The sequence below is a fragment of the Apodemus sylvaticus genome, chromosome 15 (genome assembly GCF_947179515.1).
Source record: "Apodemus sylvaticus chromosome 15, mApoSyl1.1, whole genome shotgun sequence".
NCBI lineage: Eukaryota > Metazoa > Chordata > Mammalia > Rodentia > Muridae > Apodemus > Apodemus sylvaticus.
Window position 1 is genome coordinate 36,209,888 of NC_067486.1, and position 14,692 is coordinate 36,224,579.

Below are 14,692 nucleotides of genomic sequence, written 5' to 3' on the forward strand. Positions count from 1 at the left end.
AAGACATCATTTTAAAAAGATAACAGTGACAAAAATCATTTTATTTTTAAAATACGATGAGTAATGATGACTAACAATGGGTCACTGTAAACCACATCAATTATTATTACCAGTGGGAGAGCAAGAAGAGAGGAAAGACTCCTCATTACAGGAAAGACTTCAAAATCAGCTATTCTGTTAATTTATTCTGTTATATTAACACCAACTCAGTGTAATAACTCTAAGTCCCCATCTGCTATATGTTCTGGACATAGTTAATTAGTCTGTCTACCACAAATTATAAGCAGATAGTTAAATAGTTTCACACTCTGTATGAAAAATAGACAAAAGTTAAGTAGGTAATGGTTGTTCGTACTTAGGTGGAGGGACATTAATTTTAACCTTAGAAGAAAAATAGAACTGATAGAGAGAGTTGACAAAGTTCATGAAATATGCCTTGAACGTCCTTGGGGCGGAACTATTTGAAAAGTAAGAAAACAGGAATCTTGTTACTCGCCTGCTAAGGCAGGTACCGCCTCCACTGCTCACCTCATGCAAGTAAACCAGTTGGGATAAGAAGGAAGAGAGTTATACAAAACACACCAGACTTTGTGTGATTATCCATGTACATTTTCTTTAATCAGAATCCTTGAATTTTTATTGCTGAGTCTGTAAAAGGTGTTAGTTTAAAGTTTTATAACCTTCCCTTGGGATGACATTGGCTATGGAATCATAACCCAGTCATTCCCAACTCTCCAAATAATCTTCAAATATCCAATTCTAAGTGTTTTAGAGATTTTTGTTTGTTTCTTTCTTTCTTTTCTTCTACATAATGCAACCCCATTACACTTATTTTTTAGTCCTCCCATATGTGTCTCCACCCCCCTTATGACCTCCCTCTGCCCCCATAAAAAATTATAATTAAAATTTACAAAAAGAAAAGAAAAAACAAGTACAATTTGAGTTATCTCTATATTCACTGGAACATGGTCAGACCCTCTATGGCCTGCTCCTTAAACAGAACTGAGTTGTTTCCTCATGAGAAGCTAGCGATTGCGGAAAGCTAACTTCAGCATCCTTTCCACACTTTTTAAGAATTCTCTTCAATGGCTGCCTGTTTAGGCTGCTACTTTTCTGGGGTGTGGGTAGTGGGTAGGAGTTGTCACAGAAGCCTTCCATGTCCCTTTTTCTCAACTGTGGGTCTACCATCATTGACATCACTGCAAACGTAGCTTTCTCACCATTTGTACAGAGGGAGCCCGGATGGTAGGTTTCCACATGGTTCCTGGCAATAGCACAGACTTTGTACACAAACATGGGTGCAGTAGGGCCGTGAACCTAGACTAGTCCTCAAGGGCAGCCCTGGCCTCGGGCGGCAGAGCAGCAGCAGCAGCAAGGACATTCGCATGGCTTCAAGCTGAATCAAAGACTATGGGCATCTGCATGGCCTTCAGTGGTAACACAGTCGAAGGACATCAGCACAGACCCAGACAAAGTCCATCAAAAGGAATGCCAGGGACATATTTTAGTAGGTAAAGGCACTTGTCATGTAAGAACACACACACAAATACTACTATTACTGCTACATAAAAAACAACGTGGAAGACAAAAGACAGTCACAAATATAATGATGGTTACATAGGAGCACTGCCATGTACGCTTTTGCACATCGAGCCTCACACAGAAATAAAAACACTGATGCAACCAACAAGAACTAGTATTCTTTAGCTTTGACAAATTAGACATATTGCAATCAGCAGATTATTGATAAGTGGATAAACTAAGACTGTTCTGGTGGCACCAGGTCATCTGCATATATGTTAGGGTTGTTAGCATGGAATGTTTTTATTGCTTTTCTTTCATTTTTTGGACTCACACATGTAGGAGTAGGTGTGTCTCTGGTTCTTTTGCCTGTTCTTGGAACTCTTTCCCTCCTGTTGGGTTGCCTTGCCAGCCCCCTTATGAAAGTTTCTACCTTGCTAGACTGTCTCCTGTTTTGTCATGTTTGGCTATTATCTCTTGGAAGCCAGGTCTTTTCTGAAAAGAAACAGAAGGGAAGTGACTCTAAGGAAGAGGGGAGATAGGAAAGCTAGGATGACTGGAGGGAGGGGAAACTGTGGTCTGTGGTGGGCGTGTTTTCAATGATAGAAAAAAGAAAACAGCAATAACAGCAACAAAAAATGTGTTCTGTGCCAAAGACTGTGCAGCAGAGACCTCACTGACAAGTAGGAGCATACCAAAGACTCCTGATGGACAGATAATGTGCTTTAGGTGTACAAAAAGGACGGGAAACAGGCTGGGGGAACTTTAGAGAACATGTTCAGACAAGTCTACGCAACATCTAATCAGTACTTTTCTTTCTCACTTTTATTGAAATGGATATTATTAGAAGATTCTAAAAAGTCTCCCTTCTATTTTATTGCTGAGGAGTTTTTTTTTTTTTTCAGGAAACATAATATTTGCTAGACTCTGTAGTAAATTAAAATGTCTACTTCCTATTGCAATTGACTTGCAATAAATTGGCAATTCAATGATTTAAAAAGGTACCAACAACCATTAGTAGATATTGCTGCTTTGCTACAGCTAAACAGTTCAGGTGAAGAATTAAAGAGAAAGGGAAACAGTGATTGGTGATATTTAGTGACTACTGAAGCCCTAGCTCTCACCTTCCTATGAGAATTTCCTAGTTTGGAAACAGTTTAGCAAATGATCAAATTAAAATAAGGTTACTGAGGCTATAGCTCATCACTAGTAATATTATTTCTAAAAAGGAATGTGGAAGAAGAGACACAAATGCACAGAAGTGAATAGAAGATGTGAAAGCATAAGACAAGCACATAACAAGTAGACTCCTGAGGCCACTTGCTACTAAGTAAAAACATGGAATACATCTCACGTACTTTGAAGAATGCCTACTAATGGCTTGCTTTTATAGACTTATAGACTTATACCCCAGGTTCTTTTTTTGTTTTGTTTTGTTTTGTTTTGTTTGCTTGTTTGTTTCTTTAGAGACAGGGTTTCTCTATGCAGCCCTGGCTGTCCTGAAACTCACCATGCTGGCCTCGAACTCAGAAATCCACCTGCCTCTCCCTCCGTAGTGCTGGGATTAAAGGCATGTGCCATCACTGCCCGGCTGCATACCCCAGATCCTTAAGACTGTAAGTGTCTTTTGTTTAAACCATATGACTTGAGGCACTTTAGTTTTGACAGTCCTGGGAAACTCGTGCAGACAGGGACTTGTTCTTAGAGTTTTGCTCTGTTTTCCTATAGCTAGGTTTGACTCACACAGAAATTTGGAGACATTGAAGGAATACATTCACAAGAGAACCTACTATTTTTTTTCTACCTTATTAAATCTAGCACTAATATATGGTCATTTGATGTTCTTTATTTCTTGTGAGAGAAAAACATTATTACGCTGAAGTCATTACAGTAAACAAAAAAAAATAGTGTTTTTGCGATATAAAAGTCAGGACTACTAGAAGCAGAACTCTTTTGGCGTGAGTGGATGTATCACCCACAGGTAGGGAGATAAAGACTCAGTAAGTGAATATAGAGTTGCTCTTACTAAAACAGTAACACTGGAAAAATTTCCTGAGAACAAGAATAATAGAAAATGTGTCACGATGGCATCATTACCAACCAAGCTATACCTGCTAAGCAAGAGAGACTCCAACAAGCCTTAAAGTCACCATCTGTACTCTGGTGAATGCCTTTCTTTGTAAAGAAGGCCATGTATATATATGTTCCAGAATAAAAAATTACAATGTAAACTTTCCTTCCATCTGCTTTCTGCCTCAGTCGCCTTCCCTGTGGGTGCCATCCTTCTGATGCTCTGTGAGACTCCATGCAAGCTGTCAATCATGGGTTCAGAGCCAAGCTAAGCCAAGAATTGATTGATTTCTCCCAGGAATTTAAGCCACAAGACTACCTTTGCTACAGCTAAAAGACTCAAGTCAAGAATTAAGGAGAAAGAAAAGCATTTGCAATGTGGTGATATTTAGTGACTGTTGAAGTTCTCCCTCTCTCAGCTCCCGTGAATATTTACCGAGTTAGAAATAGGGTTTTAGTAGATGATCAAATTATCATGTGAACATCAAATGACTGTACATTAGTCCTAGCTTTTAATATTCAATATTTTTTTTTTCGGGACAGGCTTTCTCTGTGTAGTACTGGCTGTCCTGGAACTCACTCTGTAGACCAGACTGGCCTCAAACTCAGAAATCTACCTGCCTCTGCGTTCCTCTGCCGCCCGGCTATATTCAATATTTCTGTATGAGTAAAACCTACCTGTAGGAAAACAAATCAAAAATGTAAAAACAAATCCCTGTGTGAGTTTCCCAGGATTGTCATAACTAAAGTGCCTCAAGTTATATGACTTGATATGCCTAGAAGCAATGAGACTTCTAGTCCTCACAAAGGACTAGAAGACAAATAAACTTAGTTATATTAATGCTCTCTCAGAAGTACAGTCACAAGAGTTCCACCATATAAATTTCCTAAACACTCATTGCTGCTTTCCTTATGCATGGCTGATCATACACCATTCTGTAGCCTTCAGATCAATCTACATAATTTTTCAAAACTTCCCTAATTTCTTCTTTGATATGGTTATCCCTTAAGTATACCAGAGAAACTCAAATGTTGACAGTTTGGCCCCCAAAGCAACAATGTTCAGAGTAAAGTCTTTGGTATGTGGTTTGGTGAGAGGATGCTCTGGCTTCATCTGTGGAGTAACTGAAAGATGGATAGCGAGGGAAGGGGACACGGTATGAAAGAAACACTCCCTTTTGCTTCCTAATGTCAATGAGGTGAGGGAAACAGTGCTTCTGTTTGATAGCATCCTTTCATGACTGTAGGCACAGAAATCAGGCCAATGACCAGACACTAAAAAGCCTGAAACTATGAGTCCAACTAAGTCTTGTCATGGTTGATTTTCTTGGCTAATTTTTCCACAGATGACAAGAAACTTGACATTGGGATTGGGCTCTTGCTGTGATTTTAAATGGTGCAGTTTAGAATGGTCTGAAGTAGTTTGGAGAAGCAGGCTAGAAAAGGTGTATAACACTATAAATGGAGCTTAATGGGTGATTCTGGAAGACCCTCAGAATATCGGAGTGTTCGTCTAATGTAAAGAAAATACTGGAGAAGTTTCAAATGAAAGTAAAGGCTGCTTTGGGAACTGGACTAAAGGCCATTTATGCTACATTTGGACAAAGAACTTTTCTACATTTTCTCCATATTTTAAAACTATATGTGAGAGGAGGCTTAAAAAAATGATATAACAGGTAGTCAAATTCCAAGGTACCATAGCATCTAGAGGTGGCTTCAGTATTGCTGTTTGATCTTAGAAAGATTTACAGTAAGAATTGGGAAGAAAAAATTCAGAGCAGAAGGACTTGAGAAATTTGCTGTGTGACCACCAAAGAAAAATCTGTAAGGTTAGTTTGGTGCCCATGGAAACACTAAAGAAATTAGCATCCTTAAAAGTAATACAAGAACTTTCTACCTGGACAGTTGGAAAGACAGTACCTTGAAGTGATCTCATGAATTAGGAAGATCCATCCTTCATGGGTTGAAACGTTGGTAGATACAAATTTTTCACTTAAGAGTCCCTGGGTATTCTAGTCCAGAGGAAAGAAATTATTTCCGCACTGTTTCGCCTGTTTTGTCATGAAATCACTGAAGAATCCACTCTAGCAATGCTTCTGGGTAGGAAGGTAGCAAGGATCTTGCGATTAGCAGAACTTGATGTCATCCATGTTGTAATTTTTTTTTTTTTTTAGTGTGGAATGCAAGAGTCCAATTGAGATTTCAAAATGAAATCCAGAAGACTGGGCACTTTGTAGCAGCATGATTGCTGTTTTTCTAAGCAAACCCAAATGTAACACTGGTGACATCAGGACATCAGAGATGCCAATGACATGACAAACCCAACAAAGAGAGCTTTGGATAGTAAACACAGCCTGCCCAAGAGGATGACCATGAGCTCTGAAGTCAGTGTAACTGTGTGGGTGGCCTTTGGGGTTTATAGCATAACAACATGTACCCCAGATGGCAGACATGGGACTGTAGCATTTGATGTTTGCCCTTCAAGTTTTCAGTCTTGCTTCAAATGGATTCTGCCTCACGGTTTCACAATTCTTCTCATTTGGAATTTGCATATTGGACGCATGCAACCTGTTTTTGAATTTTAAAGTTCATATATAAAACTTTGCCAAAGACTGAAAAAAGTTTGAGACTTTGGCTTTTGAGTACTGATAGAAGTGGTAAGACACAAAGACCCAAAACTACGGGCTAGTCAATTCTGATGCATTCTGCATTGTGAGGTGGGCTTGGGTCTTTGAGGGCTGAGAGGCAGTTATATTTCAGATGTTAAATATCCTAAAACAAGCCCATGCATTGAGTACTTAGGTCCTAAGGAAAAAGTGATCTGAAGTGGGCCTTTGAGTAGTCACTGGGCCATGAAACGTTTACCCAAGCCTTTGAATTCACAGCTTCATTGGTTTGAGGAGAGGAACCTCCTCATAAAAATAAGCTTCCTTTTCGCTTCCTTGATATCCTATCTATTGTCACATTGTTCCGCCTTAACACAGGCCTCTCTAAGTGCCCGTGAATGGCAAACTACAAAACATGGCTTAAAATAAACCTTTCCTTTTCTTTTAGTTGATTTTTCTCATGGATTTTGTCAGAAAGACTAAACTGGTGTGGTAGTTTGGGTAGGCTTGGCTGTCATGGAATGTACTCTGTAGACTGAGTTTGAACTCAGAGATCTTCATGGCTCTGTCTCCTGAATGCTGGGATTTCAGGCATTTACTACCATGCCTGGACTTCAGCTTCCATCTTCGTGGAACTTGCTCTGTACCAGGCTGGCCTTGAACAAAGAGGTCAGCTTGCCTCTGTTTCCTGGGACTAAAGGCATGCACCACCGTGTCTGGACCTAAGCTTTTGGTGGTCACGGTTCCTCAAGATCAAGATCATAAGCCTACATCCACTATTTCTGGATTGTAGTCATTTCAGATTAAAAGTCCAAATGAAAACAATAATTAACTAATAATAGAACCCAATATGACATAACTATTCCTTGTTCAATGACAAACACGAAAACGATAAGCTTAGCGGAGTGGGGTCTTGCCCGGAGGTCACCACTCCCTTAGCTCCATTTAATATCCTTGGACACAGCATTCAGCTTTGTTGCACTTTCTGGTGCCCTTTTAATACTGAACCACACATTTTTTACTTTTTCTTTCTAAGCTTGCTGTGCTTGATCAAAATGGTCTTCCTGAGACTTCCTTTGTCGATACAATTAATCTATGATTCTTCACCTTAGTCTCAGGTAGACTCTTCAGAAAGGGGTAAAAAGCAACAACATTCTTCATCAGACTATCAAGGACAATGTCCAGAGTCCAAATCACCTTCCGCACCAACATTTCCATATTCCTACCGGGATAGCCCACTAAGTCCCACATAAAGCATTCCATGGCTTTCCAGATCCAAAGTCCCCAAATCCACATTTGTCCAAAAAAAAAAAAAAGAAAGAAAAAAAGAAAGAAAGAAAGAAAGAAAGAAAGAAAGAAAGAAAGGGAAAGGAAAGGAAAGGAAAGGAAAGGAAAGGAAAGGAAAGGAAAGAAAAGAAAAGAAAAGAAAAGAAAAGAAAAGAAAAGAAAAAAGAAAAAACACATGGTCAAATATATCACAGCAATAGTCCAACCCCTGGTACCAACTTCTGTCTTACTTTCCACTGCTGTGAAGAGACATGATGACCAAGGAACCTTTTATAAAGGACGCCATTTAATTGGGGTTGTCTTACAGGATGAATAGACTAGATTATTACAGGATGAATAGGCAGTGGCACTATTAGGAGATGAGTTTTTGTTGGAGGAGGTGTGGCCTTGTTGGAGGAAGTGTGTCACTGTGATGGTGGGCTTTGAGATCCTCTTCCTGGCTGACTGGAAGATAGCAGTGTCCTGTTTTCCTTCAGAACCCGATATAGAACTCTCAGCTCCTTCTCCAGCACCATGTCTGCCTAGACACTGCCATGTTTCTCACCTTGATGATAACAGACTGAACATCTGAACCTGAAAGCCAGCCCAATTAAATGCAGTCCTTTTTAAGAGTTGCCTTGGTTATGGTGTCTCTTCACAGCCATGTACACTTGGCTGAGATATTCCTTTCTTTAGTGTGCAAAAATTCATTATTGTTATTCTTAGATATATCTTAGATAAAGAATATGTATATTCTTTAAATATACTGGCATATATTAAATCATACACACACACACACACACACACGCACGCGCGCGCGCGCACACACACACACACACACACACAGTTGGAGTACATTTAAGATCTGAAATATGCTGTTCTGCTCCTGGGCCTCAAAGGTTATATCTGTCTTACAATGCATTTAATATTTAATGTATATAAATAGGTCTCTCATATTATTTTAAAAGCTTACATATTTAAATAGTTCACTCAAGATACAAAGAAGATATGAAACTTAGTGAACAGAAAATGTCCATGTAAAGAACATCCCTAAAAAAAAAAATCAATCAATCAAACAAACAAACAAAAAAGTCTCTGCACTTGCTGGCATAGAGTTTATGGCAGAAGAATAGAAGAATATACCATGGGCTTCATTATTGTTGTTGACATAACAAACTCTTGCAGCACAGCCCTAAATGTAAGCTAACCTTTTGAAAAATCACTCTGTTAGTATAGCAGTATAGAATTTAAAGTTGAGAGAGAGAGAGAGAGAGAGAGAGAGAGAGAGAGAGAGAGAGAGAGAGAGAGAGAGAGAGAGAGGTGCTTAAGGAAACTTAAGGAAAGACAAGGAGAAGCTCACAGCAAAAGGGAGTTCGGAAAGAACAGAGCAGAGTACAAAACAATTTAGAAGGGATGGGTCAATAGCACACAGAGAAGACTGTTCCACCCAAAAGGGAAGTCTGGATAAGGCCAAATGAGCCTTCCCAAAATAGATATCCTCTTCTTCCCATTTCCCTTTTCACCACAAGCTCTCATGAGTGATTAGCAATAAATACAAGTTCGTTGTGTGCATATTTCTTACTTTTTATGTTTGTGGTTTTTATTGATGCAAATACATTTGGAAAGTCAGTCGATAACTGCATCCTTTATTGTTAAGTGAAGCCTGAATGGTATCACATGCACGTGATCCCAACTCTTAGAAGGTCAAGGCAGGAGGTCGCCTAAACACAAGTCGGAACGACACCTCAGGACTCTGGTTTTTGTTGGGGGGTGTTGTCTATTTTTGTTCATTCATTCTTTCAAGGAATAACTATTCTATTATAAGGTTCCCCATATTATAGTATATTTCTAGGACCATATAATTGATTTTACATGAGGTGTTTAAAATTCTAATTGTATCTCAAATTTCAATTCTTCTGGAGCTGGGCGTTTGGGAATGTAGCTCACTGGTCAAGCCTGCACCAACTCCTAGACCCTGTTCTCAGTACTACAATGAAACTGCATGACAAACCCCAAAACACAAAGTCAAAATTTTAGGGAAGAGAAACAACACATAGGTGTCTGTTTCCTCATCAATAAACCCGAGATAGCTTTTAATCTAGGTAACAAGAAAGGATATGGCCATCACAGGGCCAAATAGTCTTTCTGTAATGTCTGTGTAGAAGGAACTTGTCTCATCTCCCTGTGGCGGGGCAGTCACAGTTGTCTCTTGCTCTTTTCCCAAACACCAGCTTGCTTTGCTTTTTTGTTGTCATTTTGTTCTTATTGGTTTGTTTTCTTTTGCTTTGTTTTGAGACAAGGTTTCTCTGTGTGGCTTAGCTGTTCTGGAACTGGAGATCAGGCTGGCCTTGAACTCAGAGTTTTGCTTAGCTAGCAAGTGTTGGGATAAAAGGCATGTGCCAGCCACCGCCTTGCTGCTATCTGAAAACAGTTGATTGTCCTAATGAACAAGATAGATCATGTGCTAGCACACAGTCACATGTGGCTTCCTTATGGAGGCTTGACTGTTGATGTTTTTTAACTGTAACTTGTTTATCTTCAACATAAAAGAAATGTTACAGTCTGGTCTTTAAGTTAGTTATAATTTAAAAGTACCTGCCTCTTCTTATTACTTAATAAAAATTTGGAATTCTAACAAACGCCTATTTAATTACCATCCTTAGCCTAAATGTCATGCAGTTTCTGCTCCCATGTTTCTGGGAATCCAACAGAGCCGAAGAAAGCACTGTTAATTACGAACATATTTAAACTTTTGAAAGCATTTTTGTTGACAGTTAAAACGTATCAAACCTTCGTTAATCTTTATATATTCCTAAGAGAAAACTCGATATGCTCCCTAGAACCTGGGAATGGAAGAGGGAAAAAAAAATCAAGAAACACAACAATAAGGTGCAAAGAATTCGTGCCACCACCGCAGATCAGTAGCAGTCAAAATCTTCAGTACAAAACGATCCTCGATACAAGATAATATCCAACAGCAACGTCTTACGCCAAGGTTAGCAAATGATAAGTAAAATCTCAGTAATCCTCAGTTTGTCAATGTGAGACAAGCCAATCAAGTACAAAGTCCAGAAATTGCAAAAGGAAGGTTAACTGTAAGAGAGGGTGCAGGCAGGGACCGGAGGGCATCAAGGTAATACCAATGTTTATAACTATGCTCATCCAATTCCTGTGACAATGTCACCCAGTTTCTTGCATCAGTTCTGTGGACAATGACCCTCAAAGGAAGGCAAGCTTTGATCTCCTCCGACCTTTCCTCAGTCAGCCAGACTCAGGCACCTCCACTCTTTGAGGCGCTGGGGCGGGGGTGTGGGGTGGGGGGGACTTACAGGAAACTTAGGAAGCAACAAGCAGCCCAGGAGACAATCCTACCAGCCAGGGCATGTAGGGACCTTAGGGACCATAGAAGCCTGAAGACAGGGATTACTTACAGTTTGTCTCTGAGACAGGGAGCACCAGGGCGAGGCAGGCCAGTAGCACCCGAAAGCGCGCGCTCAGGACCCTCATAGCTGAGCGGGCGGCCGGGGGTCAGGGCTGGCGCCGCGGGGACCGTGCCTGCGCTCGGCTCGGCCGACCGGAGCTGCGAGCCGGGGCTCTGCTCTCCCAGCTCTGCCGCGGCCCAGCCCGTGCGCGGGCGGGCGGAGCAGCCAGCGGCGGAGGGGACCGCCCGCTCCCAGCCCCCAGCCCAGGAGGGGAAGCGGTGACTCGGACATTTCCTGGAAGCTCGTCGCAGCTGGGGGGCGGGGGGAGTGGGGAGGGCTGCGGGGAAGGAGGTCGGAGGCCGAGCGAGGGAAGCTTATCTGAGGTCCTTTGTCACTGTCCCCAGCCCTGAGTTTACTTTAGAAAGTGAAGTTTTCAAAGTTCTCTTTCTCTTTCCCCTCCCCTACTCCTACCTTCTCATCTCCCCTTTCCCCATTTCTCTTCTATCCTCCCTCCCTTGCCCCTTCTCTCCAAGTCCAGAGACTTGCCAGCCAAGAGGATGTCAGGATGGCAACTTAAACCGAAGCCAACTTGGACTTTAGGAAGAACCGTGCTCAAAATGCGAAGTAATGGGAGGAAAGAAAATTGAACGGTTTGATCACTCGCTGTGTATTTCCTCGGAACAGCTTGTTTTGATGTTGCCCTTTCCGGTTTATTTGTCAGGCATACACGTGTAAATCAGGCTTTCCCTGCTACTGGAAACTAAACTATCTGGGCTGAAAAGGCAGTACTCGCTCTTAACGCTGTTGTATAGCTTTAAGAAAAGAGCTTACACTTTTAAGCCCTGGTCATATCATCTGTAACAGAGATAACAAGTTTTCATAGTGTTGATTTGAGACTCTAGATGCTATATGAAACAAGTCTATGTTAACTCGTAGCACTCAACGCATATATAGTATTGATCCTTTTTTGCCCAACTAAAACATTGATATATATTTTTTAATGTGGGTGACTGAAACTTACTAGGCGGAATTGTATTTTAGGGATCATTTTTCTTTTCTTTCTTTTTTTAAAAAAATGATTTGGTGATCCAGCTGAATGCTAGATGACTAAGATGGGAGTCAGTATTTTTTTTTTTTCTGATAAAATGTTTTGGGGGATTTTCCTTCACTGAGTAGGAGAAAGGAAAACTTGTACCATACCCTTCTACGCTCTGGGCTTTGCTTAATCAATGCATGCTAGACTAAGAGGAGAAAATAATATTTAATTGCATACATAAACAGGAGAATTTTACAAAATTATGAGATTCGAGGAGGAGGCAGATGACTGAGACAACTTAAGTTGAGAAAAAGGAGTTTGAGGCTTACAGCCAAGGGCTGAATGTGGGGAGACAGATGGTAAGGAAGGAAGAGACAATGCAGAGAAATGTTCCTTAGTGTTTCTCAGGCAACAAAAGTTGTCTCTGGTGCTTGCTGTTTCTAATATGATAGAAAGATTACTAATTAAAAAAAAGAGGGAGAAATCTATGAGTACCAACTTCTGTTGTAGCTTGGATCTTCTTTTGAATTATTTTTAAAATATTTATTTATTTTAATATACATGAGCTTTGCCTGTGTGGATGTAGATGTACCACCTGAAGCCAGCTGAGGTCCCCTGGGACTGGGTTTACAGATGTTTTAAGCCACTTTGTGAGTACAGGGAACCAAACCCAGGTGCTCTGAAAGAACAAGAGCTCAAACACTGAGCCATCTTCCCAGATCCTGAAGCTCCAGTCTTAGCTGTTTCTCAAAGGTTCCTGTGTGAGGGCTTTGCCACTGGCCCATGGTCATATTAGAGGTAAAAAAACACCAGGACTTGGGACCTGATAGAAGGTCACTGAGGGTCTCTCTCTCTCTCTCTCTCTCTCTCTCTCTCTCTCTCTCTCTCTCTCTCTGTGTGTGTGTGTGTGTGTGTGTGTGTTTGTGTGTGTCTGTGTGTATGTGTGCCTGCCTGTCTCTCTCTGTCTCTCTTCTTAGTAGCCAAGTAACCAGTAACTGTAAGCCAGGCAGCCATTACAGGATCTTTCTTCTAGTACAAATATTACCACAATGTATTGTGCCATCACAAGCCAAGGGCTACATTATAGCAACAACTAAAGGCATGTGTACATTTGTTTCATGGACATTTATCCTCAGGGATTTTTCTTTTTCCAATTAGGGCAGAGAGCTGACTGACACAATTTTATTTCCCATCTAGGAAACTCTTGCTTTAAATTGATGGAGTATGAAAAGCTACTGAAACTTGCTATGTCACTTCCCATTGAGACTAGCCCTTTTCTGAAGAGAAATGGAGGAGTGGATAGTGCAGGGTGGGTGGGGAGACAGGGGGGAGATGGGGAGGGAAAGCCAGTTGGGATATAAAATAAATAAAATTAAAAAATAAATTCTCTTCAGTTGAGGATACATCTAATCCCTTCAAACTTTTTGGATTATTAAACAAAAAAGCTTTAAGCACTATATTTAATCTTCAGTGTGTAAATGCATATGTGTCACAGGTCTTCAATGAACAGCTCCATTTTGGAATCTCTTCATTGTGTGAGGACAATTTTTAAGGATGTTGTCAACTTTGAGATTTCTCACAGAGGGAAAAGTTTCTAAATTAAAAATCAACAGCATGCTTCACCGTACTGTCTCCAATACAGACAACAACACAGGGAGTGTGGAATGGGAATGTTAAAGAAACAGAGGCATTTTCTGCAAATGGAAAAAGAAAAAGAAACATTTTCCAATTTCTTTGCTTGCAGGGGATGACCTTCTTAGTTTCAGAATTACACAGTAGTGTCAAAGTAAATGAGGAACAACTGCCTGTATCTCTGTAATGTCAAACGTAGAATGCTATCTGAAATGCTCAATAAGGGAATTGGAGAGTACATCTCTAGATAAACTATTGGGATAAACTTCTAGTTTCACTCCAGTTTTGATCAATATTGATATCTGGTTTCAGCTAAGTATTAACACTTTGACAAATATTAAGCAGCTAAAATGTGATTTGGGTACACTTCTATATATGCAAACAAAACTTGTCCAAATTTCAACTCATTATCTAATCCTGTTGCCATATCAAGTTACACATTTCCTTGTACTAGCTTTTACTAATAAAGTTACTAACATATTCATTAACCATGATTTCTTTGTACTATTCTTTCTGAAAAATAAAATTTATAAGGGCAGGATATTTTAATGTTTGATTTGATTTACTGGTATATTTCCAGTGCCTAGAACACTGTGCGGTCCATAGAGAGTCAAATGAACATTCAAGCCTGGGAATATTTCTGGTAGTATCATAGGCGATCACAAAGTGACTATTGCTTTTTGGTGATATTTTTGCTTGCTAGTTTATTTGCAATGCTAAAAACTGAAATCTTTGACACACACACACACACACACAGAGAGAGAGAGAGAGAGAGAGAGAGAGAGAGAGAAAATATTTTACCATTGAGCTCTATCCCCGTCACCATACCTGTTTTCTTTCTTTCCTTCTTTTTTCTATCCTTTTTCTTTATTGATAGGATCTCTCTGGAACTCTTTGTAGACAAGGCTGACCTCAGATTCACAGAGATCATCAGTCTGCTTCTGTCTCCTGAGTGTTAACATTTTAACACTCAGGATTTGAATCTTATTTAGGATGAGAGCAGCAAGACTATTTTGCTCATTTATTTTGGTAAAATAGGTACCAAACTTTAGTGATTTATTTCTCAGTTACAGGAAATCTGAGTCTACATCACGTTCCAGGTAGAGGTCCAACATGTGTTGGCATGGTCACAGACACTT

The 14,692-nt window shown here is 40.2% G+C and overlaps 1 protein-coding gene across 1 annotated transcript in view; it reads right to left on the minus strand.

The window, feature by feature from the left end:
- The window catches only part of Pros1 (protein S), a 69,661-nt gene extending 58,519 nt beyond the window's left edge, over nt 1–11,142 (minus strand). Inside the window, exon 1 of the mRNA XM_052158484.1 lies at nt 10,895–11,142. Within this exon, the coding sequence (XP_052014444.1) occupies nt 10,895–10,970 (76 nt within the window). The 5' untranslated portion in view covers nt 10,971–11,142. The remainder of the gene's footprint in view (nt 1–10,894) is intronic.
- Between the last annotated feature and the right edge of the window lie 3,550 nt (nt 11,143–14,692).